Source organism: Mustela erminea, chromosome 5 (genome assembly GCF_009829155.1).
Source record: "Mustela erminea isolate mMusErm1 chromosome 5, mMusErm1.Pri, whole genome shotgun sequence".
Lineage (NCBI taxonomy): Eukaryota > Metazoa > Chordata > Mammalia > Carnivora > Mustelidae > Mustela > Mustela erminea.
In genome coordinates, this window is record NC_045618.1 from 89205735 (window position 1) to 89229675 (window position 23941).

General features: G+C 39.1%; 1 protein-coding gene and 1 long non-coding RNA gene across 6 annotated transcripts in view; one reads left to right on the forward strand and one right to left on the reverse strand.

The window, feature by feature from the left end:
* The window catches only part of FBXO33 (F-box protein 33), a 35942-nt gene extending 26935 nt beyond the window's left edge, over positions 1–9007 (reverse strand). The window contains exon 1 of the mRNA XM_032344101.1: positions 8377–9007. Within this exon, the coding sequence (XP_032199992.1) occupies positions 8377–8984 (608 nt within the window). The 5' untranslated portion in view covers positions 8985–9007. The remainder of the gene's footprint in view (positions 1–8376) is intronic.
* Positions 9008–9350: 343 nt separating this feature from the next.
* LOC116591315 overlaps positions 9351–23941 on the forward strand; it is an 86407-nt gene continuing 71816 nt past the window's right edge. For all 5 annotated transcript variants that reach the window (XR_004285942.1, XR_004285941.1, XR_004285944.1 and 2 more), the window contains exon 1: positions 9351–9471. This is a non-coding gene — a long non-coding RNA (uncharacterized LOC116591315). The remainder of the gene's footprint in view (positions 9472–23941) is intronic.

Below are 23941 nucleotides of genomic sequence, written 5' to 3' on the forward strand. Positions count from 1 at the left end.
TTGATCTTCTATCCAGACCACTAAAACTTTCTTCATATTAGCAATAAGGCTGTTCCAGTTATCATTTGTGTGTTTTCTAGGGTAGCACTTTTTTATTTTATTTTATTTTTTGAGAGAGAGCACGTGAGAGAGAGAGTGCGAGAGCATGACCTAAGGGAGAGGTGGAAGCAGACTCCCCACTGAGCAGAGAGCCTGACTCTGGAGCTTGATCCCAGGACCCCAGACCATGAGGGGGAAACTAAAGGGAACTGCTTAACTAACTGAGCCACCAGGTTCCCAGCAATTTTAATTTCCTTTGAGAACATTTCTTTTGCATTCACAACTTGCTATTTGGTACAAGAGGTCTAGCTTTCGGCCTATCTTGGCCTTTGACATGCCTTCCTCACTAAGGTTCATCATTTTTAGCTTCTGATTTAAAGTGAGAGACATGTGACTCTTCCTACCACTTGAGACCATTTCAAAGTTATTAACTGTCTTAGTTTCAATATTGTTGTATCTCAGAGATTAAGAGAGGCCTGAGGAGAAGGAAAGAAATGAAGGAATGGCTGGTCATTGGAGCAGTCAGAACACAACACTTACTGATTAAATTTCCTATCCTATGTGGAAATGGTTAGTGGCACCCCAAAATAATTACAGTAGTAACATCAAAGATCACTGGTTGCAGATCACCATAACAAATCTAATAATAATGAAAAAGTTTAAAATACTGTGGGAATTACCAAAATATAGACACAATACAGAGATACAAAGTGAGCAAGTAGTGTCGGAAAAACGGTGTTGACAGACTTGGTCGATGCAGGGTTGCCACAAAACGTGGATTCGCAAATAAACCTATCTGCCAAGTGCACTAAAGCAGAGCACAATAAAACAAAGTATTCCTGTGGTATTCATTGGGTTAGTTTGGTAGTTTTTTGAAAAAATACTAACCACCTATGAACCTAAGAAATATGCTTTAAGTTCTAACTACAGAAGGCTAAAGACCTTTCATCTTTTTCTGGGATTCTGCTGGACTATTGAGTACAACTGGGACCCAAAAGTTTGGTATCTTGGTCATAATGACCTTGTTCTCTCTTTTGTGGTTCAGAACTGGGGAACTTTATCTGTGGCAGTAACTTTGGCATGTTTCCTTATTATTTCAGAGGACCCAAAATTATTTCTTTGATGTAATAAGTAGTATCAGTGGAAAAATGCAAAACATAGCCATCCTGAACTAAAGTTAATACAGCCAAGTCTAATTACCTATCGAAAAGTACATACATGAAAACTTGGTACTTCAAAAGAATGTTCCTAAAAAGGTTAAAACCTTTCCCAATACTATAAAGGAGCTCATAAAATGTAACATTTTCACTTTCTAAATTGAGAAAAGCTAAAATAATCTACATCATTGCAAGAAATTCTTCTAGGTAAATTCTATTCTCAGTCCATGTTCAATACCAACTGTGTCTACATCTACGTAACACTTTTGATAACATATTTACTCTCACAAATGCTAATGAATTACCACAGCCAAATGAAACATATAAAAACAAACACTTTAGAGAAATATTGTCCAATAGAACTCTCTGCCATGATAGCAATACTCTGGTCCATGCTGTTTATTAACGGAAACCACTAGCCACATTCGGCTATTGAGTACTTGAAATGTGGCTAGTGTGACTAACATCTTTAATTTTATTTAAGAAATTAAAAATTCAAAAACTACGCATGACTAGTGGCTACCAAACTGTACAGCAGAATTTTTGGGATCAGAAATAAGTCATCAGCTTCTCATAGTATTCCTTATTAGTTTTATTAGGATCTGGTAACCAAAAACAATCTCCTAGCATTTGGTTTACAATTCACTTACTTAATTAACTTCTAAGAAACACCATTATCCTCTTCAATCTCAGAGATTACACAAAAAATTTTAAATAAGACTGACATTTAAGATTTTTATGGAACATGCTTAACATTACTAATGGCAAGAAAACTGAGGGATTCTTATGGAGTAATGAGAAAAAATATTTGATTTTCCCTTTTCTCTACATCTAAGCAGCAAGTCCTCTTGTCTCTACTTCCAAAATATATTCTGAATCTATCCACTTTTCTTCATCTCCACTGTTTCCATCATACTCTAAGCTACCATCATCTCTGTCTAGATTATTGGAAGCTTCCCAAATTTCCCTGTGTCCTCTATTCTTCCCTTATAATTCATTTGTTTACACAGCAAACACAGTGTCTTAAAATGTAAATAAGATTACTCTTGCCCTTAAATATTTTTCAGTGATTTCTTTTATTCTTAGAATATAGCTTAAACTTTATTCCATAAGCCCACGTAACTAATCCCATTCCTTCCTCCTTCTACATTTCAGAAAGCATCATGACACCCCTCCCACTTTCATTCTCATGGTCCTGCCATACTTTCTTTCCTACTGCTCCAACAGGGCAAAAATTTGTCTGGCCCAAGGACTTGGTGCTTAGTGTTTTGTTTTGTTTTCCTGCTTAAAATGCTATTTGCTGGCCATCAGGGAGATTCAAATTAAAACCACATTGAGATATCACCTTACACCAGTTAGAATGGCCAAAATTAGCAAGACAGGAAACAACATGTGTTGGAGGGGATGTGGAGAAAGGGGAACCCTCTTACACTGTTGGTGGGAATGCAAGTTGGTGCAGCCTCTTTGGAGAACAGTGTGGAGATTCCTCAAGAAATTAAAAACAGAACTTCCCTATGACCCTGCAATTGCACTACTGGGTATTTACCCCAAAGATACAGATGTTGTGAAAAGAAGGGCCATCTGTACCCCAATGTTTATAGCAGCAACGGCTACGGTCGCCAAACTGTGGAAAGAACCAAGATGCCCTTCAACGGACGAATGGTTAAGGAAGATGTGGTCCATATACACTATGGAGTATTATGCCTCCAACAGAAAGGATGAATACCCAACTTTTTTAGAAACATGGACGGGATTGGAAGAGATTATGCTGAGTGAAATAAGTCAAGCAGAGAGAGTCAAGTATCATATGGTTTCACTTATTTGTGGAGCATAACAAATAGCATGGAGGACATGGGGAGTTAGAGAGGAGAAGGGAGTTGGGGTAAATTGGAAGGGGAGGTGAACCATGAGAGGCTATGGACTCAAAAACAATCTGAGGGGTTTGAAGTGGCGGGGGATGGGAGGTTGGGGGAACCAGGTGGTGGGTATTAGAGAGGGCATGGATTGCACGGAGCACTGGGTGTGGTGCAAAAATAATGAATACTGTTATGCTGAAAATAAAAAAAAAATAAATAAAAATTAAAAAAAAAAGAAAAAAATGCTATTTGCTCAGATCTTTAGGTGGGTGACTTGTATCATTCACACTGCAGCTCAAGTGTCCTTTTCATACATGTTTTCCCTTGCTACTCTAATGTTGCCACCTAGTCACTATTACATAGTCCTCTTTTATTTCACAAGTGAAATAATCTTTCTTTCATTTATTTACTTTTCTTTCCTTCCTCTCTAGAATGCTGACTCCATGAGAATGGGAAGTTTGTCTTCACTGTTTGGAAGATACTAGGCTCTTAATATTTGGAGGAAAAAAACCAGATTTTTTTTTTTTTTATAAGTATCATTTTAGGCCCTAAGTAAATCAATCGAGTTGGGTGAGCTCTTTCAAGGCTGCCTTAGAACTAGCATAGTAAAATGGAAATAATTTAGTAACTTCACTCAAAAGCTACTTCACAGCTTCATTTAACACAGAAAAAAAACATTTTACTTTACCAATCTTTTGCTGAGTTTTATTTCATATTCTCCATCTATCGGTTCTCAGTCATTGTAAGACTGTACCTATGGACTACAGAGAACCCTAATTCTTCTCAGCAGCCCTCCCAAGAGGTTAGTTTCTTTAACAAGTTAGGATCTCCTCCTTTCTTAATGGCCTATAGAACCACTTTATATTGTCAGATTTAAGGTAAGGAGTCTGTTGGATATGCATGATCTCACCTTTCTTCTCTATGGACAATCACCTCTTGGACAGTATACACTGGTCAGAGTCCTGGTAGATTTTTTTTTTTAAGATTTTATTATTTGAGAGAGACAGAGCGCACACGATCAGAGAGAGGGGCTGAGGGAGAGGGAAAAGCAGAGTTCAGCAGGGAGCCTGATGCGGGGCTTGATCCCAGGACCCTGAGATCATGACCTGAGCCGAAGGCAGCCGCTTAACCAACTGAGCCATCCACACGCCCCAGAGCCCAAATATATTTTAATATTTATTCTGCAAATGGGATTTTTATACAAATAATGAAAGCTCTCAAAAGATGCTATTATTACATGTACTGACTACATTATGAGAGAGGAAGATATTTCAAGAAAAATAAGGCTGCGGGTTGTTGAATACAACACCTTCCAGGCACTTCCTACCATCTTAGATAATAATATGAAAAGTCCCAAGAATTTTTAATCTATTTTAAGATGCATTTTTAAATGGCCTTATCTGTTTTTGGATCTTGGTAGACTAATGCGGAGAAAATAATAAAAAGATAAGACTTTTCTTCATTGCACGTGCCAATAAATAAGACAAAATCTAAGAATTACTAATATAACTTACACTCCTGAGAAGTTATGTAAGCTGGCATAGCCACGAAATAGTCAATGTACATATATGTAGCTGGGAGCTGTAGCCCAGATTTTTAACAAGAAAATCTCCCTTGTACAAAATCTCTCTGGCCTATTGCAATATTTTTCTTTAATAAAAATACAGCCCCCAGGTGCCGAGGTGGTTCAGTGAGTTAAGCATTTGCTTTCAGCTCAGGTCATGATTCCAGGGTTCTGGGATTGAGCCCTGCATTGGGTTCCCTGCTCAGCGGGAAGCCTCATTCTCCCTCTCCCTCTCCTACTGCTTATGTTCCCTTTCTCGCTGTGTCTCTCTCTGCCAAATAAATAAAATCTTAAAAAAAAAAAAAATACAGCCCCCAAATTAGAATTTCATCCAATAAAGCTCAATGTAAAAATACTTACACAGTCCAGAAAAGTATAAACTGGATGATAACAATGTACCTATGCTGTCTAAAAATAAGTACTTTAAGGGATTCCTGGGGGCTCAGTCCATTAAGCGTGTGCCTTGACTCAGGTCATGATCCCAGGGTCCTGGGACTGAGTCCCACCTTGGGTTCCTTGCTCAGTGGGGAGCCTGCTTTTCCCTCTGCCTGCCACTCTCCCTGCTCATTCTTTATTTCTCTGACAAATAAATATATAAAATCTTTGAAAAAAATAAGTATTTTTAGTGATTGAGTCTATTAACTATTATCATAAATCTTATTATCCACAAATTCATTTTTCTTAAGTAGTCAAATAGAGCATTTCAATAGGCAGTACTCAACAACCAAATTAAATCCTAAAAATGAATATTTACATTTGTTGTTTTGAACTTTTAAGAACAATTTCTTATGGAACAGCTGCAGAAGAAATTCAGCCTATTTAACTTATAATATAGTTGAATGAGAAATAGCTATTGCATTTCAGTTCTTACTTCCTGTTTCTTATAATACTGGCAGATATTATAGTCTCCCGTATGGAAGGGAACTCTGAAACCTAGAGGACTGTGTTTTGTCCTCTGAAAGGCATTTCTGCACCTCTTTGATCTTCATCAGTTGTTCCTAACATCTAACATATCTGTAAAGAAGCTACAGTCATTCTGAGAGGACATGTGCATATGAAACCCAGGAATCAAGCAAAAACTAAAGATTATTCTCTTGGAAGAATACCCTTGAAAAGTTCCCACAATCCAAGGTTATAGTTTTAGTTCTTTTCCTGGGGGACATGAAAATATTTGGAACACAACAAAGTAACAGTTTTGAGTTGTACAGATTATATAAAGGAAATTACCACAAAGCCTGGAAGCATCAAGCTTGTGAACTGTTAGGTTTCATACCCTCCTCAGCAGTTAGAAATAATGGCAGAAATCATAAACCAAAATTACTGTAAATTTAACTTGGAAGTGTAAAAAAACAGTATCTAATGTTCATTTTTCTCATTAGTTAGTAAATTTAACGGTTTTGGAAAACCCAAAAAACACTAAATGAAATTGTTATTTTCTTCACTGAACCTGAGTCTATAGTTTAAGTTCTTATGGAAGAAAACAGGTATAGGCTTTAACAAAATTACCAAATAAACCCCTTGATCTAAAACATTTCAAATTTGTTACAATTAAAAAAAAAAAAACTATTCCTGCTTATGTTTTTAATATTCATGGCAGCACTTTCAATATTATTAGAATATCTCAAGACATTTTCAAAAATAAAGGTTAAATTAACTTATTTCCAAACTTATCTATTTTTAAAAACCCTTTGAAGTATCACTAGTACAGATAACACATGTAATAATACTTCACTTTAATTTCAGACACACACAACAAATGTGCTACCAAAGCAGCACAACACACAGTACCACCTCTACCATAAAAGACAAGAAAACCTTAAAATCAGAGATAACAGTGTGTTGTATTTGTATAGAAGTAATAGCTGACCCAAATGAGCGGGCATAAAGTAACATTACAGACAGATAGATTGGGATGCTAATGAAAGTGGTAGGTACACTTTTGTTATTTATACCTCAATAAAGCTGAAAAAAAAAAGTGGTAGGGGTAAGGAAAGGAGGAAGAGAAGAATTATACACAAAGGAAAGAGGCGATATATCACTATGTTGCCTATACAACGTTATCCATCTAACCAACCAGTTATTAAAACACATACAAGGAACGAGGCACTCTATAAGGCTTGTTCATACTTGGACCAAAGTCATGCTCTTTTTTTTTTTTGTGGATGGTTGCTCAGAGGGACCATCTGATCTCAGAACAGAAAAATCTAATTAGTACTCACTGAATTCACTCCCACTCTTGGTCTCATCAGTAGTTTAAGGGCTCAGTGACTCTTAATCTTTTAAACTCTGGGTCATTTGGTCCTCTAGTCATATTTTCAACTCTGAGAGTCTCCAATTTAAGCTTCAAACAGCCTCTCTTGCTACATACAAGCAAAGTAAGAAAATGGAATGGCTTGGTGTGAAAAGCTGGGGAAATACACAGGCCACTGGAATGATGGAGCTGTGCTCCAGGTACAACTTGGAGCTACATGCTTATCTCACTCTTTTGATTCAGAAACAGAATTTATATTAAATCAGTACCTTCTCTAAACCCTGTTCAATATAATGCATGATGTTCATCACAATGTATTTATTGCAAAAGGAAGAACACTGCTCTTGTACAAAAATGATGCTGTATGACAATGTGTATGTACATCACTTGACCCTGTTAAGTGTCAGTTTCCTTTCTATAAAATAGGGATAATAGCTGCCTTGCCTACCTCACAGGGTCACTAAAAGGATCAAATAAGATAGTGTACTTGTAAACTGCTCAGCCATTATTACCATATAATAATTACTATATAATAACTATTATTAAAAGTTGCTCCTTTTAGAACTTTTCCCCGATGAACAGTTCAATTGTAAAGCTAGTTAGAACATCCAGATACAAAAAAAATTAAATTAATAGGATTTTGAAGAGGATGACAAATAAAGAACAATATTGATAAAGATAACAGGTCAGAACATAGGACGTTAGTCCCAGAATTACAATAAAGCCCTGATGCAAAACCAGGACAGTTACGTGCTTACTCTTTGCAGACACTGGGCAGTTCCCCCAGCACACACAAACACTAAGCTGTTCTGTGCTACTTTTAGGTGAATCACTGGAGACAAGTTGACTCTGGAGGTGCAAGGGGAGGGACTTCCAACCCCGATGATCAGGCTCTTCCCCCATCCCTTTAACAAACACTCCTCCTACTCTTTGTGCCTGGCCCAGTTAATGAAAACTATTCCTGCGAAGAAAATGGCTGTCAAAGATTTCTTTTAGGGAGAGTCTTGTAACTATGAGACACTAGCGGCATACCTACTTCGTCCCCGCATCACGAACTATTCTGAGGGGACAGGTTCAGAGTCAATAAAGCCAGGTTATATTTTGTTTCTCTCAAGACTCGGAGGGCTCAACCCCCACCCCCTCCTCCCGCCCCAAGCTTCAGCTCTCTCATCTGTAAGATGAAGAATGACGGCGCCTGTCAGCTCCATCCCATGGCCACAGAGAGGATGAACGAGACAGTGCTTGGAAGGCACCAGGAGTGGTGTCTGGCAAACACCAAGTCCATCCCTGATTATAAAGTATTATGAGTCCCGTTCTGCCCTCCCACCTCAAGGAAATCGCCGGGTTGGAACTGACACCCGCAGTCACTGAAGAAAGCAACGCTAAATCCGGCCGGGCGTATCCGCACGGAATCTATTTCGGGGTGCGGGGTAGGAAGCGATAAGAGGGCCCGGAAGAAGGGGACAGGGGAAAGGAGGATGGATGGAAGGTCCATGATCATAAGCCTACCTGTTGTTCCGGATGCTGACCAGCACACACAGCACCAGCTCTAAGTAGGTGCGCAGCACTTCCAGCCAACGGGCAGAGAGCTGCAGGGCCTCGACTTCTTCCCCGCCAGTCCCGGTGTCCGCGCCGCCTCCGTCGCCCGGGCCGCCGCCACCGCTCAGGTAATTCTCAGCCGCGAACTCAACACGCAGCTCTCGCACGAACCAGCCGCACTTACGCATGAGGAATTCGAGCCGAGGCTGCTCAGTAGGGGAGACGCGGAGACAGATGCGGAGCTGGGGCCAGAGAGCAGGGTAGAAGAGGCACTCCCGCCAGTGCGAGCAGGAAGCTGAGGCCCGCAGCCGGTCGGGCGCGGGCAGGAAGGAGAAGATGTGCACGATCAGCTCGCTGGGCAGCGACGCGGCGCCTGCCGCCTGCCCGCACAGAGCCATCCGGCCCCGCCGCCGGCTGCCAGCCCCCGGCCGCCCCCGCAGTCCCCGGAGCAGCCCCCGCAGCCGTCGCAGCTGCTGCAGCCGCAGCCGCTGCCGCCGCCACCGCGCCACCCGGGCGGCCCCCGCTCGGGTTCGAGCTCCCGGCGGTCGGGGCTGCGGCTCTGACAAGAACAACAACATCAATGACAAGGAAGAAGGGGGCGGAACCGTCGTGGGTCTTGGCGGAACCAAGTGCAGCAGAAGTTGTCGAGAGGGGGGATGGTCTCTGAAAGGGTCGCTTCCAGATAGCCAGCTTCTGGCTCCCTAAACTGTACTCAAGCGAGCCCAAGGCCTACGTAATCAATAACTTCAACGCCCTCGCTTGTAATGTTTAGAGCCCAGAAAATGGCAGAACTTATCGTAAAGAAACGGCAGATCTCCCCGCGCTTAGAGGCGGAGGCAGAGCAGTGGTAGAAGCTGAATTTGACGTCACCGGTGGTGGGAGGAGCCCTGCGAGGAGGAGGGCGACTTCCGGAAGAGAGGTGCGCCCAGTTGCCGGTAGGGAAGAAAGACGCGGCACGTGACTTGGGACGCACGCAGGCCGGCGGGGCGGGGCGGGAAGTGCGGTTGGTGCCGGCGCTAGGCGGCTCATCCCATCTCTTAGTGCCGGCTGAGTCCCATCCAGTGTGTAAGTCAGTTAATTTGAAGGTTCAGGCGGTGGCAGTGGCGGAACTCGGGTCAGGGCGAGAGGTCTCGGAAGTTTCTCAGTTGCTGGTCCGAGGACTCAGAGCCAGAGTGTCGGCGTGCGCGGTGTTTCTGAGGGGACCCACCCGCCCAGAGTACTAAGAGTTTATGAGAGGGAGCGCCACTACGGAGAGGGAGCGGGCGGACTAACTCGGACCGGCTGTGTGGGGAAGTGAGAAGCGCGGCGCTGGGCGGCCGAGAGCACAGACCGAGGCCGCAGGCGGACCACTCTCACGGGTCCGCTAGTGCGGATGACCTCTGCGCGCACCTGGTCTGTGGGGAAGGAGTGAGGACAGCGCCACCCTTTGGATTTTGAGGGCGAGAGGGAAGTGAAGGCGAATGAGTTCTGTCTCCGGGTGACTGTCAACCTCTTCTCCGGGATTTGAGGGAGGCTCGGAGTGCCCGGTTCTGAGATTTAAAGGCACTAGTTGAAAAGAAGCTGATGGTTATGATATACGTTTTCTTTAGTTTGGCGCCCGTAATTTCAGGGAAGGATCTTTTTTTTTAAGTGACATTTTTAAAAGGTTTTATTTATTTGACAGACAGAGATCACAAGTAGGCAAAGAGGCAGGCAGGGAGAGAGAGAGGAGGAAGCGGGCTTCCCGCCGAGCAGAGAGCCCGATGTGGGGCCCTATCCCAGGACCCTGAGACCATGACCTGAGCCGAAAGCAGAGGCTTTAACCCACTGAGCCACCCTGGTGCCCCTCAGGGAAGGATTTTTAAAACAGCGTCCCTTCACTTGATCACAACTTGGGAAGTAGTAACCTGATTGGAAAGGACGGTGAAGTCAGAAAGGAATAAGTGATTTTTATGTAATAATTGAGGATTGCTTTAGTGAAGCTACCGCTTCAGAGCCTTCACTATGATCGTGGAAGAGCCTTGTTCTTTTAGTAAATACCAAGAAGCCGTTCTAGATATTTTTAGCTCTCTGCGGGTAAAACTCTCCATTCATGCTGCTTAAGATGGCTTTTGGTGCCTGTGTGCATGGACCAAACGATATCGTGGTGTTACCTGTAAGTTCTCATCAGCTAAGTACCTGTCCGAAAAAAAGCCATCATTCATGGTAGGTCAGTGCTCGGAACCTCTGCCTGCGGGTGTTCTGTGTAATTATTATTATACTTTATGAATAATGAGCACTTACGGAAGCAGCCGTGAATGTAGGAATTTGAGACTTGGATTTTAATTTTTTTATTTCTTAAATTCACTGAAGTATTTTGAAATGAACCATAGACCTCTAGATATACTAAGACCTTCAGTATGCATCTCCATAAAACCTTACTTTAACTATATAATAAAAATATTATCACACTTTTTAAGCCCTTAATGTTATCTAGTATTCTAATACCTAATATTATGTTTTCATATTTATCCGTTTATCTCCCAAATGACCTTCACAGCTGTTTTATCCAAACCAGAATCCAGTTAAAGATCACATTTGTTTTTGTTTATGTATTTCAAGTCTCTTAATCTAGAATAGTCATCCCCCAACACATTTTTTTTTCCTCTCTGATTAGCTGAAGAGAGGAGACTTACTATCGCAAAAAATACCTTCTCTTTTATAATTGTTTGACTCTTTTCTCTTGGTGTTTAGCTTACCTCTCTAGTCCTTGAATTTCTAATAAACCTGAACATTAGTGGTAGAAGTTTGACTAAGTTGGTGACATCTTGAGCTCCCTCCTAAATTTATGTTTTGTTTTTCTCATTAAAACTAATCTCTAAGGTGTTATTTGGCTTCCTAAAAATGTCTAAATATCCCATCAACCATTCACTTAATGCCCTTAATAATAATTGATAATTCTTGCCTGAATCACAATTTTATTACGGGTTGCAAAATGGTGGTTTCTAATTCTTTAATTTCATCTATCTTTATTAACTTGCATTCTTCTGAATAGTAGAAGCTTTCTTTTATAAACTGGCAACATTTAGTTACTCCAAAATACAGGTTCTGTTGGAGAGTTAGGAAAAAAAAATGCTTAGTTCGTTTTATTACCAATTTTGAAAGTAAGTTTTAGGACCTCAAGGAGCAACAAGTGAGTTTTTCTAGCTTTTATTTATTTATTTTTTGAATATCGTGTACTCATTGATTTTTGGTTTATTTTAATTGGTTATTTATTTTTTTAAATATTTACTTATGTAAAGAGAGACAGTGTGAGCAGGGGGACGGGCTTAAGGAGAGGGAAAGAGTCTTAAGCAGACTCCATGCTAAGGGTAAGCCCATTGTGAGGCTTGATGTCAACCCTGACATCAGTACCTGAGCCAACATGCAGTCAGAAGCTTAGTCCACTGATCTACCCAAGTGCCCCTAGTTATTTTTGATTCACAAATTTGATGCTTTTAGAGTGCCTTTCAAATAATTCTATGTGATTATTATTACTATAATAAAACTTCTTGAGCATTTTTAATAGATGTTACACTGGACTGGGTTGGAGAGTGAGGCTAGATTTTTATCATTTTTTGGTTTTGCTATGATCTAGCTAGGTGACATTTAAACAATTTGCTTAACCTCTTTGGGCCTTATTTTCTCCATCTCTATAGAGTTTGGATAAGGTTCCCTGCAGCTCTAATATTCTCTGACTTAAAAAGAAGACAAAACTTATTTAGACATATTTTACATATCATAAAATTCACCCATTTGAAGTATACAAGTTAGTGATTTTTAATAATTTTAACAAATGGTGCAGCCATCACTGTAAGACAGTTTTAGAACATTTCCATCCTTTTAATAAGATACCTCATGCCCATTTACAGCTAATTCTCATCTTACCCTCAGACAGCTACAAATGCACTTTGTCTCTATAGATTTGCCTTTTCTGATCATTTCATATTGATAGAATCATACAAAATATGATTTGTGTCTTTCACTTAGCATAATGGTTTTTTTTTTTTTTTTAAAGATTTTACTTATTTATTTGAGAGAGAGACAGTGAGAGAGAGCATGAGCGAGGAGAAGGTCAGAGAGCGAAGCAGACTCCCCATGGAGCCGGGAGCCCGATGCGGGACTCGATCCCGGGACTGCGGGATCATGACCTGAGCCGAAGGCAGTCGTCCAACCAACTGAGCCACCCAGGCGTCCCAAGCATAATGTTTTTGAGGTTCATTCATGATGTAGCATGTGTCGTTAATTCACTCTTTTTTATTGCTGAATAGTATCCCCCCCTTTTTTTGTTTTTTGTTTTGTTTTTATTTCATTTGTCAGAGAGAGTGAGCACAGGCAGGCAGAGGCAGAGGGAGAAGCAGGCTCCCTGCTGAGCGATTCGGGACTCGATCCCAGGAGGCTGGGATCATGATCTGAGCCGAAGGCAGGCCGCTTGACCAACTGAGCCACCTAGGCGTCCCTCCCCGCTGCTTTAAAAAAAATAAAAATCTGTCCATTCACCTGTTGATGGATATTTAGTTCCCAGATTTCGGCTGTTACGAATAACATTTCTCTGAACGTCTTTTGTGGACATGGGTTTTCATTTCTCGTGGGTAGATACTAGGAAAGTGCATGGTAGGTTGTATGGTAGTCCTAAGTGAAACTTTCTGAGACACTGTCAAACTGTTTTCCAAAGTGGATGTATCATTTTCCTTCCCAGAAGCAATGTATGAGGGTTTCTGGGGCTCTGACTTTTTGATGATCTTGAGATATCCTCTGATTGAGATTATTTTTCCTTATTCTTAGCATTTTGCTAGAAACTGCATTTTTCTCAGATACCATTGATACTTAGTTTTTAATTATTAGAAATTGTTCCTAAAGGAAATAAAAATATATCAATCTTCTATAAAATAAAAGCTTTTCATTTTTTTTTTAAAGATTTTATTTATTTATTTGATAGAGATCACAAGTAGATGGAGAGGCAGGCAGAGAGAGAGAGAGATGGAAGCAGGCTCCCTGCTGAGCAGAGAACGCGACGCGGGACTTGATCCTAGGACCCTGAGATCATGACCTGAGCCGAAGGCAGCGGCTTAACCCACTGAGCCACCCAGGCGCCCTTCATTTTTTTTTTTAAAGATTGTATTTATTTATTTGACAGAGATCACAAGTGGGCAGAGAGGCAGGCAGTGAGGGGGTGGGGGGGAAGGAGGCTCCCCACTGAGCAGTGAGCCCGATGCGGGGCTCGATCCCAGAACCCTGAGATCATGACTTGAGCCGAAGGCATAGGCCCTAACCCACTGAGCCATCCAGGCGCCCTGAAAAGCTTTTCATTTTTTAAAAATTATTTTTACTTTCATGTTAAATGAAGAATGGTAGTAATACTATTATTCATGAAAATAAGCTAAGACGTGAATTAATAAGATATGGTTCTTGCCTAGTTCCCATAATAAAAGGGTAAATTCCAGTGATGGGATACATTTTGTTTATTTTATTAAGCAAGCATCTTTAACATTAATCAAATATTTATTGAAAATGTATATTCTTACCATGTTAATTTAACAAGTTAGATTATTTCTCTTGACATTTATGTATACTAAAGTATAAACTTTTTGATAAACCAACAAAATTGACTTCTAAACAGCAGAATGAAATAGCATTTTGTGAAGTTATAATGTCTGAATTCAGATTTGAAGTGTGGGAGGAAGTACTGACGTTATAAAGCTCATAAATACTCAGTAGTACTAAGCTCCTGGTTCCAAAAGTGGCATATTGTCACTATAGCAACTACCCATACTTATTTGGATCTGAAACCCGGGCAACAAATGGTGGAATAAGACTATAACATCGAGATAGATATGTGCCCTGGTGGGTTGATGTGGTTTGATCTGTTGTCAGTCAAGTGTTTGTTCCATTTTTCTTACTATGTTTATTATGATTGATTAAAGTTTTATCAAGTTTTATTCAAGTTATCTTAATTTGTATTAACGTATTTTTTTGGAGAGAAATGGAACATTTAGTATTCTTCTTTTCTAACATGCCACACTGAGTGCTTTTTCTGTTAGGTTATTAGGATATTAAATATATTTGTACTGTAGCCTTTTTTCCATTGTTTGGCAAGTTGTCAAACTGTAGATAAAAATATGTAACTTTTTTAATGCTGAATCATTTGCAATACTATAACAGAAAAAAATAACACATGACAGATTTTATTTTAGCTACATCATGAAAAGATGCTCAAGACGATCAGTGAATGTGCAAACTGCTTAAAAGGAGACATCTTTTGAAAAAAATGGTTTTTTTTCTGAACAAGGTTTGGGTTTCAGATACTGTTGGCAAACAGAGATGACATAATTTCCTTCGAATTATCTCTTATCATGCGTCCATAAATTTACTTAGAGGTACAGGACCCTCCTGGGAAAATAGAATTGGGAACCTGATTTCTTTCTCTCCATCCTTGTCTACTGGATTGGAATGGTTCCTAGTGAGGTCATATTACAGGAAAAAAATGAAGGATTGAAGGGAATTTATCTTTAGGGTAGGGAAAGTCTGCCCTGGTGAGCCGCCTGCAGGACAAAGGATCAATTTTTTCCCCCTCTAGGTACACCATGTTGCTGATAGCAGAACTTACTTTAACTGAGCCACTCACAAATTTGTTGTACAGGTTTTTGAATTGGAAGATCTGTATCCATAAAGCAGGAATTGATAGGTCATATTCTAAATGAGACCGAGGCAGTGAGAGAAGAATTGGGTCCTGAGCCATGTGATAGTGAGTGAGGAGGACTGGAACTTACCAGAGGATACTCCCCCCACTGGGAAAGTTGAAAGTTTCTAGATTTTCAGAAGACACTAAAACTAATTTTTTTAAAAGATGAAATGTCCTGATTGCTAGCTCATTCACATTAGAAACATTCTGTGGACTAAACCACACCAGATTTCCTGTAGGATACCAGATTACAACTTCTGTATCTAAGAGCTCTCATACATGTGGGCTGGAGCCACTGTGTCTTCTAATAGCAGGCCTATTAGGTAATTCCTGTGCTTTTAGGTCCACTTCCAGAGCTGTCCCCCCCCCCCCCCCCCCCCCCGCCATTTATACCTTTCAGAATTTAAAGGGAAAAAAAAGGTTTAGCATGTTTATTTTATAGCATTACTGATTTCTTGCCTTTATTCAAGAGCAGGATGGGTGTTTTCAGAGTTACCTTGTGTTGCTAAAATTTATTAGAAACTAAGTATTGCTGTTTTTGATGCAGTAGATTCAACCAATAGAGTTCCTTGGCTTCTTGTTAAAATCGGTAACTGGGGCGCCTGGGTGGCTCAGTGGGTTAAGCCGCTGCCTTTGGCTCAGGTCATGATCTCAGGGTCCTGGGATCGAGTCCCGCATCGGGCTCTCTGCTCAGCAGGGAGCCTGCTTCCTCCTCTCTCTCTGCCTGCCTCTCTGCCTACTTGTGTTCTCTGTCAAATAAATAAATAAAATCTTTAAAAAAAAAATAAAATCGGTAACTGTTTGATATTAATGGTTTTAGTTGGAGTTATACAGCTTTGTAGTATCCCACAGTGGGGTACATAGGACTTTTACTCAAGGGGCACTGTCTCTAATTAATCATCTTAATTGGATTCCTTTGGTTGCTTAAGTAGTTTAATCAGGGAACTCTTTCTTTCTTTCTCTCTTTTTTTTCTTTTCTCATGGAAACTATAGGGAGTTTAGAGGACATCCATAAACACATATCAGAGCATACCTGAGCCTCCCAGGGACTCGAAGGGGTAAATAAAAACAGGAACTAAGTTTACTCTCTTCATCTCCGAGTTCAGTAGTCTCTTTTTTCAGTAGGGTTTCTTGGCTTTTTCTTTTGCCCAGGGCCCCAAACTGCTGGCTCTATCTGGTCTGCAAGATCTTCTATCTCAAGTATCCACTTTCATTTGCAAATTTGTCCTTTGTCTCCACCTGAAATTCTTGAGAGACTTTGGGTTATCTAGGTCTAGAATAGTAAAAAAGTTGGTGGCATTCTTGTTGATTAAAATGAAGTGTTCCTGCTGTTAACCTTAAAAATAAAATTGCCAGTTATTTTATGAGCAAACAATAGGTTTATTCAGGAATAACAGAGAATTACAACCTCGGACAAGCACATTATGGCAAAACTGTATTGGCAGGACCTGAAAAGGGAGAGGAACATTCTTCTGCAGACGAAAGGGGGAAGTTGGGAAGACTGTGTTAAAAAGTCCACTGTTAAAAAGTAGTAACCTGGGAGTTTGAAGTATAGTGGCTTTTCATTGGCTAAGCTGTAACTGTCTCTCACTGGCTGGGCTGTTACCGGTGGAGGAGGAAGGGCTTTCTTCAAACTCTTGCTAGGACAGTGGAGTAGTATCCACCTGTGGGGTCCATCTCTTCCTGTTGGATTTGCAATTGATTATGAGTGGTAGGGCATGAGAACTCCTTTGTGGAACCTCTGACTCTATTTTAGTGAGGTTTCCATTAATTAATTTTCACATTGCCCTAGTCCAGTTAGCTGAATTTAGGAGGATGGAGTAATGTGCTGATTCTTTGTACAGATGGATATGGGGATTACGATGAAGAGGGGAAGCTTTCTTCAGAACAGGGTGTGGGCCAGCAACTACTCTGAAATCTATCCAGTAGAGTGGGTACCATGGCTCAGTGACTTTTTAGGCAGAGGTGTCTTGCACTCTGTATTGAACAAAAATGCTCTATGTTGATAACTGACCTTTTAGATAGTTGTTGACTAGGCTTCAGATAGTTTCTTTGGTTTTCCTAGTGCTGGAATACCCACTAGACTTTTCCAGGTCATTCCAGGTTAAATAGCTGTAAGACTTTGTCATGAAGACCTGTATACTTAATGATCAGTTACTGCAGTATTCTCATTGCAGAATTTAATATTTAATCCTTTGGGAAAATCTCTTAAGCCTATTAGGTGCTGAAAAAGAGAAATGAAGTGAATATTTTCATACAATAACATTAATTGGAGAGTTTCTTTGCTCCAGGGCAAAGGGGTTTCACTTGCCAGGCCGACTGTAATCAGTTTTAGATGCTGAGGAGTACTATGTTGAGGATTTTGGATTTTGAGATTGTTCTCTTGTTCTACTGGGAAGAGTGCCATGTTTGATTGTGATGTCTGTCATGGCTGCAGTTCTTGACCTGAGTGACCTATATTTTCTGTCCCCAGTCTGAGTTAATTATTGTCTAAATGATATATTAGTGCTTGTTTTCTGCTTTCCTTTTGTTATTTGTATAATACATTCTTTAGTGGATTTTATTTGTGCCAATTCCTTATATTGTGAGTAGTGGCATATCCTGTAAGTATTCAATTTTACAGGTAACTTTTCTCAAATTAAGTATTTTTAAAAACCACAGTGATATCAAATAAATTTTTCAATATAAAAATTTGTTGGCTCTTAACTGGGTTCTTTAGGAATATGAACTACTACTTATATTGAATATTAGTAGGGGAGCAGTGGGGTGAGGAAAACTCAAATTTTATACCACAAAGAAAATACAATAAATTTTCCATTCACTTGAAGGATACAGTTTCTTTCATGATATTTACTTTATATACAGGAAGATTTTAACATTTCTAAAATCTAGTCTTTATGCAAGAAGTTTCTAGTAGAAAGTTCATAATTTTTTTGTTGTTGTTGTTTTTGTTTTTTTTGTTTAACTGAAGTAATGCATGAACATGGTAACAACAACAGCAAAATACTTTTGATGAGAAACAGTTTCTCATTCCTTGCCTGCCACTGTCAGGCCTACTCCCAGAAACAAACGTTTTAAACTATATGGGTGTTTTGTTCTTCAGGTAACTTTAAATGACATGCTTCTCCTGCATTCCTTGATTGATTAAACATCGTCTGTCTGCTTCCTCTTACAAAAGATGAAGACTTAGTTCAATTAATTACTCCTCCATTTTTCCCAATCTTTTGACTAATATTTGATAATTAATTATGAGTTTAGTTTTTCTCTTGGTTCTTAGATTAATCAGCTTTTGCTGCACAGTGTCACATTCTTTTGTGTACAGAAGGGTAGATTATGGCAGATTAGATAACTGTTCAGCACTTACTTCTCTCTCATCCACTATCAAAGGAAGAGTATAATTTGCCTTCTACCCCCATTAATGATTTTAGGCATGGTCTCACAACTTGTTTGGCTAAGAGAATGTAGGAAGTGACTTTGCACCAGGAGGCATTAAATGTTTCTAATTTGTCACCCAGGGAGTTTCCAGCCTTTGTATAATAAAACATGTCCCAGTCATTTTTTTGGCAGCCATTGAGCCCTTGATGGAGAGACATGGAGAAGATGTCAACTTGACCTACAGTGTGAAACAGAGCTTCCTCAATTCACCTAAAAAATTTATTTCTAAGTGAGAAATATATGCTTATTTTATGTATGCTACTGAGATTTTGTGCTTGCTTATTTTGCATTAAAAACTGATTGATATAAAATGGATACCTAGAAGTAGAGTGTTGCTGTAACAGAAATTTAAAATATGTGTCATTTGTTTTGGGACTGGGTAGTCAACAAGAAAACTATTATAGAAGGCTGGAAAAAATGGTAAACTGTATTATGTAGTAGAAAAAAATTTGATAAAACTGTTGTCTGTAGTAACATAGAAGACAGCAGATGTGACTAATGAAGTTAGTATTGGGCAAGGAAATTTCAAGGCAGAATACTGAGAACATGAGCCGGTTGCCTGTAACCTTACAGGATAAGGTACAAGAGCAATTCAGTCTACCGTATCTGACCTCTTGGTCCTGATTATTCATATCACTCCTATTCCATTTGCCTAGTTTGTCATCTTAATATGTATGTATGGTGGACCATGCCAGTTGGCAATCTTTCCTTTAGTGTTGATGGACAGAAAGCTGTGAGGCTGCTGGTGTTCCAAATGCCACAAAGAGGAACGCCTGTCTCAGTCACTAAAACCATAGTGTAACGTTAATTTTTATGATGATGTTTTTTCCTCCCTCTCTTTTTTCCTTTTAAGAGAAGGCCTCTAATTAATAAGGTACAGGTTGCTGAAACAAATAAACCTGAAAATTTCCATTTTTAATAAAATAGTTTTTACTTATTTAATGGTTCAGTGAGGACCTTCCTTTCAGCAGGCAGCTTTTCTCTGCCTGCTGAGAATTCCTTCTGTCTTGAGGTTCTGTGATCTTTAAAATGCCTGTGATTCTCTGTCTTCTCCTACTAGAAGGGGCAAAGAATGGAGAAGGCACTTGATTGCCTTGGTAAATAAATGGCATTATTTCTCCTTATGTTCCATCAGCTAAAACTAGTCACATGTACCTACCTACTTTCAGGAGGGTCTGAGAGATGCTATTTTTGGCTAAGCAGTTACTTCTTAGGGACAACTTTATACTGTAGGAGGAGTTGTATGAATTTTGGTCAACAGATGGCCATCTTTGCTGCAAAGGAGAATTATACTCTTACTGTTTTTAGCTGGGGGTAAATATTAGGCTCCTTGTATGCTTTGTGGGTGTAGTTGGAGGAGGAGGGTAGGTGGTGTATTTGATAGGCACAGTTTTTCTCTACTGAGGTCTTCAATTAATCTGTTCTTAGCCACTCTTCTCACCCCATTCCTTATATTCCTTAGGGAACAAAGTGACTCTGAACTTAGAATCTCACTGGGCTTCCAGTGAGCAGGTCACCTGTCACCTCTGTTGCAACTTCCTTCTAATATATTATGTTCTGTTGAAGCTGTTAGTATTCTCCTATCTACTTTTTGTCTATCAGAAACTTGTTGAAATCTCTTGCTGGCCAATGACCAACTCTTTCCAAGCTGAGTTCTCTTTACTGTTATACAGGCTTAAGTATCTATACATTGTTTTTTATTTTAATCTTCAGGCGTTAGGTGAAGTAAAGATAGAGTATTTTCAATTAGTACTTCTAATAGAATTTTAATTATTTTTTAACATGTGCTGCTTAAGGAAGATGCATTTGCTATCCACCATGGCTGAGCACTTCTCTAGGTTCTATAGGATTTGTAAAAAGGTATAATGTATGATCCCTGCCAGTGAAGAATTTCTACCTGCTCCACTCCAACTTTGATACCAGTACTGGCTTACCTTTCTAGAACACTAATTCTGTTGTGGCGCTTCTTGAGAAACTTTGATGCATTGCTTGTTTTTCCCTATGTAACTCTGCCAGGCTTTCACTTCCTGCCTATCAGTGCTTGACTATCTAGTGTGAGCTGTACAGTTCATTGTGTTATCAACATACATTGTTGATTCTCACTCCTCTGCCTTTGTACATGTAATCTCCACTCTCTAGAGTTACCATCTTTTTCGTATCTGAGTCCTATTTAAATACAGAAGGTGATTTAAGATTTCACTTTTTTTTAAGTGTTCTGTTTTCACTACTCCAGAATTCAGTGATCTTTTTCCTTTGAACAGAAACAAAGCTTATTTATCTGTATTATTTATCATTGATTCATACTGTTCTTTCCCGCAAAATAGAGGTAAACTTGTGGTTTTAAAGAAAAAGCCTATGGTATGTACCTCCTTGATTACCCTCCAGTATCTAGTATAGTGAAGAGGTCCATTGAAGCCTTGAGTTGTTTAAATCAGTGGTACTTGAAGTGCAGACTGCAGGCTGATGCTGGTGCACTGACTCTTACCACTGTGCTGGAATATAAGTATGGAAATTGAGAATTAGCTTTAGAAACTTTTATAGAAATTTGTTAGTGGGAGCTTGGGTGGCTCAGTTGGTTAAGTGTCTGACTCTTGAGTTCTGCCCAGGTCATGATCTCAGGGTCCTGGAATTGAGCCCTGAGTCTGGTCCCACACTCAGTGGTGGAGTTTGTTTTAGATTCTTTGTTTCCCTCCCTCCCTCCACCCATCCCCCCACTTGTGTGTATGTGCACTCTCTCTAGCTTGCTAAATAAATAAAATCTTCAAAAAAAGAAAATTGACCGTAATTTTATGTCTGTTGAATTTATAATTAAAAATGTTACTTCTATTTTGCATGTTTAAAAAATTCGTGGTAATTTCGTTTTATGAAACTATTAGTCCAAAATGGATTAGAAAAATTTTCACTACAGTTAGTTCAGGAAGCACTAATTTAGACTACAGAGGATATGAGAATTGTGCAATGAAGAGATCAGTGTATGGGCTGGTAAAAGATTTCAAGAGGATGAGATCTCTTCTTGAAGGGTGAATAGGATTTGGATGGTTGTAAAGCATTGCATCATTTTCAGGAGGGATAACAAGGTTTTGGACTACAAATGGAGGAGATTTGTTAATATGTTTTGTACCACAGTGGAAGTGCCAGTGAGAAGAGCTCTGACAGAGTTAAAAATCATGGGCACAGAGAGCTGACCAGATACTACATAACATGGGTATTTCCTGTTTATTTAGTGACTGCTTGAGCTGTTGTATGCTAAAGATCGTTCATTCCCATATGTCTGTTGCTGATTTCTCTTGGCACTAGTAGTACTGAGTACATTTTAAATTTTGCCTCTTTGAAACATTTCTTTTTAATTCAGCCTTTAAAAACTTAGATGGTTGGCTTATTGGTATATTGTTGCTAAATTTATTCTAGCTTTAATATGAAGCTAAGGAAGCAAAATAAACTAAGGAAGAATAAATCATAAAAATTATATTGAATTTAAAAAACCTGCTTTGGGGGGTGCCTGGCTGGCACATTCAGTGGAGTGTGCAACTTCTGATTTTGGGGTTTTGAATTTGAGCCCCACTGTGTACATAGACTTACTTAAAATATAAAAAGTAAAAATGCTAAAAAAAGAAACCTGTTTTCATCTTGTTCTCTATTTTCCTTTGTCAGTTTCATTTTGGATCAAAATTTTCTCATTACTGAATTATAGTTATGAATTCAGAGACGCAGGATTTAAAACAATAAAAACTGATAAAACAGTATTCTGGAGAATTAACAATTTACTTGTAGCACAAAATATGAGGTGAACTTGCTGTTTCTTTAATTGTAGAAAAATAATACATAACATAAAATTTACCATTTTAAATGTATAATTTAGTGGCAGTAAGTATATTCACATTTTACAACTGTCACCACCACCCGTCTCTAGAACTTTTTCATTTTTCCAAACTGGGTCTCTGTACCCATTAAACTTCCCATTTCCCTTCTCTGCCCTCAGCCAATTATTTAAAATTTACCTATTTCTATGTTTTGTAACTTGTCCTGTTTGCTATCGATATAAATGAATATATATGGAATACTTCTTATATATAGAACTGGGCAGATGCAGAGCAAGGTTAAATTACATTATAAAGCTGAGCAGTTTGCAATGATATTAAGTGGTTTCCTAGGTGACAGTCTTGCATCATATTCTTTCTCTTATCTTTATCTTTATCTTACATCCACACTCCATTTATGTGCAAAAGTACAGCTGTTTTTTTTGTTTGTTTGTTTGTTTCAGAGGTTACCAGGAAAATGTCTTATTGTACCAGTCTGACAATTCTAAGATAAGTGTGAACTGAAAGATTGCTTTGATTTCATCTGGGATTTTGAGTACCTAATAAACATTATTAAACATGAAAATAGATGGTAACTTGTTATTTTTTAAAAGCTAGGATAAATTTTTATAGCCGTGGCTACTATATACCTATATATCTGTATAGGTATATCTATGTATCTATCTATCTATCTATAAATAGTGAGGTGTCCTGGTTTTATTTCTTCCCTTCAAGTTTTTCTCTGTCATCTTCATTTGTACCTCTTCCTTCCCCTGTCTATAAGTTTGCCTATTTCCCGTGGCTTTTGCCTTTAGTCTTTTGCTTAAAAATCCTACCTTTTCCAGTTCAGTTATCTCTCTGTGGGAAAATAACTTTTAAGTCTGTATTTCTTAACCCTGAGTCACAGCTCTGAATCTAGAATTGTGTCCTGAAATTTTCTCTTATGTGGTCTGCTGTTACCTCAAACAAAATGTGTCTAATGTTGGACTTACCATTTTTTCCCCATCCTCTTTAAACTTCCTCTTCTTTTCTTTTTTCTTTTTCTTTCCTTTCTTTTCTCTCCCCCTTCCTTCCTCGCCCCTCCCCTTTCCTCCTTTTCTTCTTTTCTTTCTTTTTTCTTCTCTCCCTCCATCCCTTCCTTCCTTTCTAAATGGCACCTCTATTCTTCTTGTTATCTAAGTTTGACACTTAGTGGTCATGTCTTTCCCTATTCAGCTAGTCACCAAATCCTACTATTTCTGTCCATTATTATGATCATTATCACATCTGACCCTTTCAATTGTTACTGCGCTCTGTCTAGTATCGTGCCTGATCACCTGATGCCTGTGTTAGTGCAGTAGTCTCTTAGCAATAGAATTTTCTCTTGAGTTTTTATACCACTTTCTCTGTAACTTTGACATGAAAATTATGAACAGCTATTTTGGATTATAGTTAATTGTGTCTATTTTTCATCATTGTCTTTTTCATCTTTGTATCCTGCAAAAGATTTGCATCATGGTTGGTAGTCAACAAAAGTTTTTGGGGAATATGGTATTCTAACTATAACTTCTTCTAATGGATTTTATACAGTACTGTCATGTTCTTTCATTCATTTAGCAAATATTTATTGAGTGCTTATTATGTA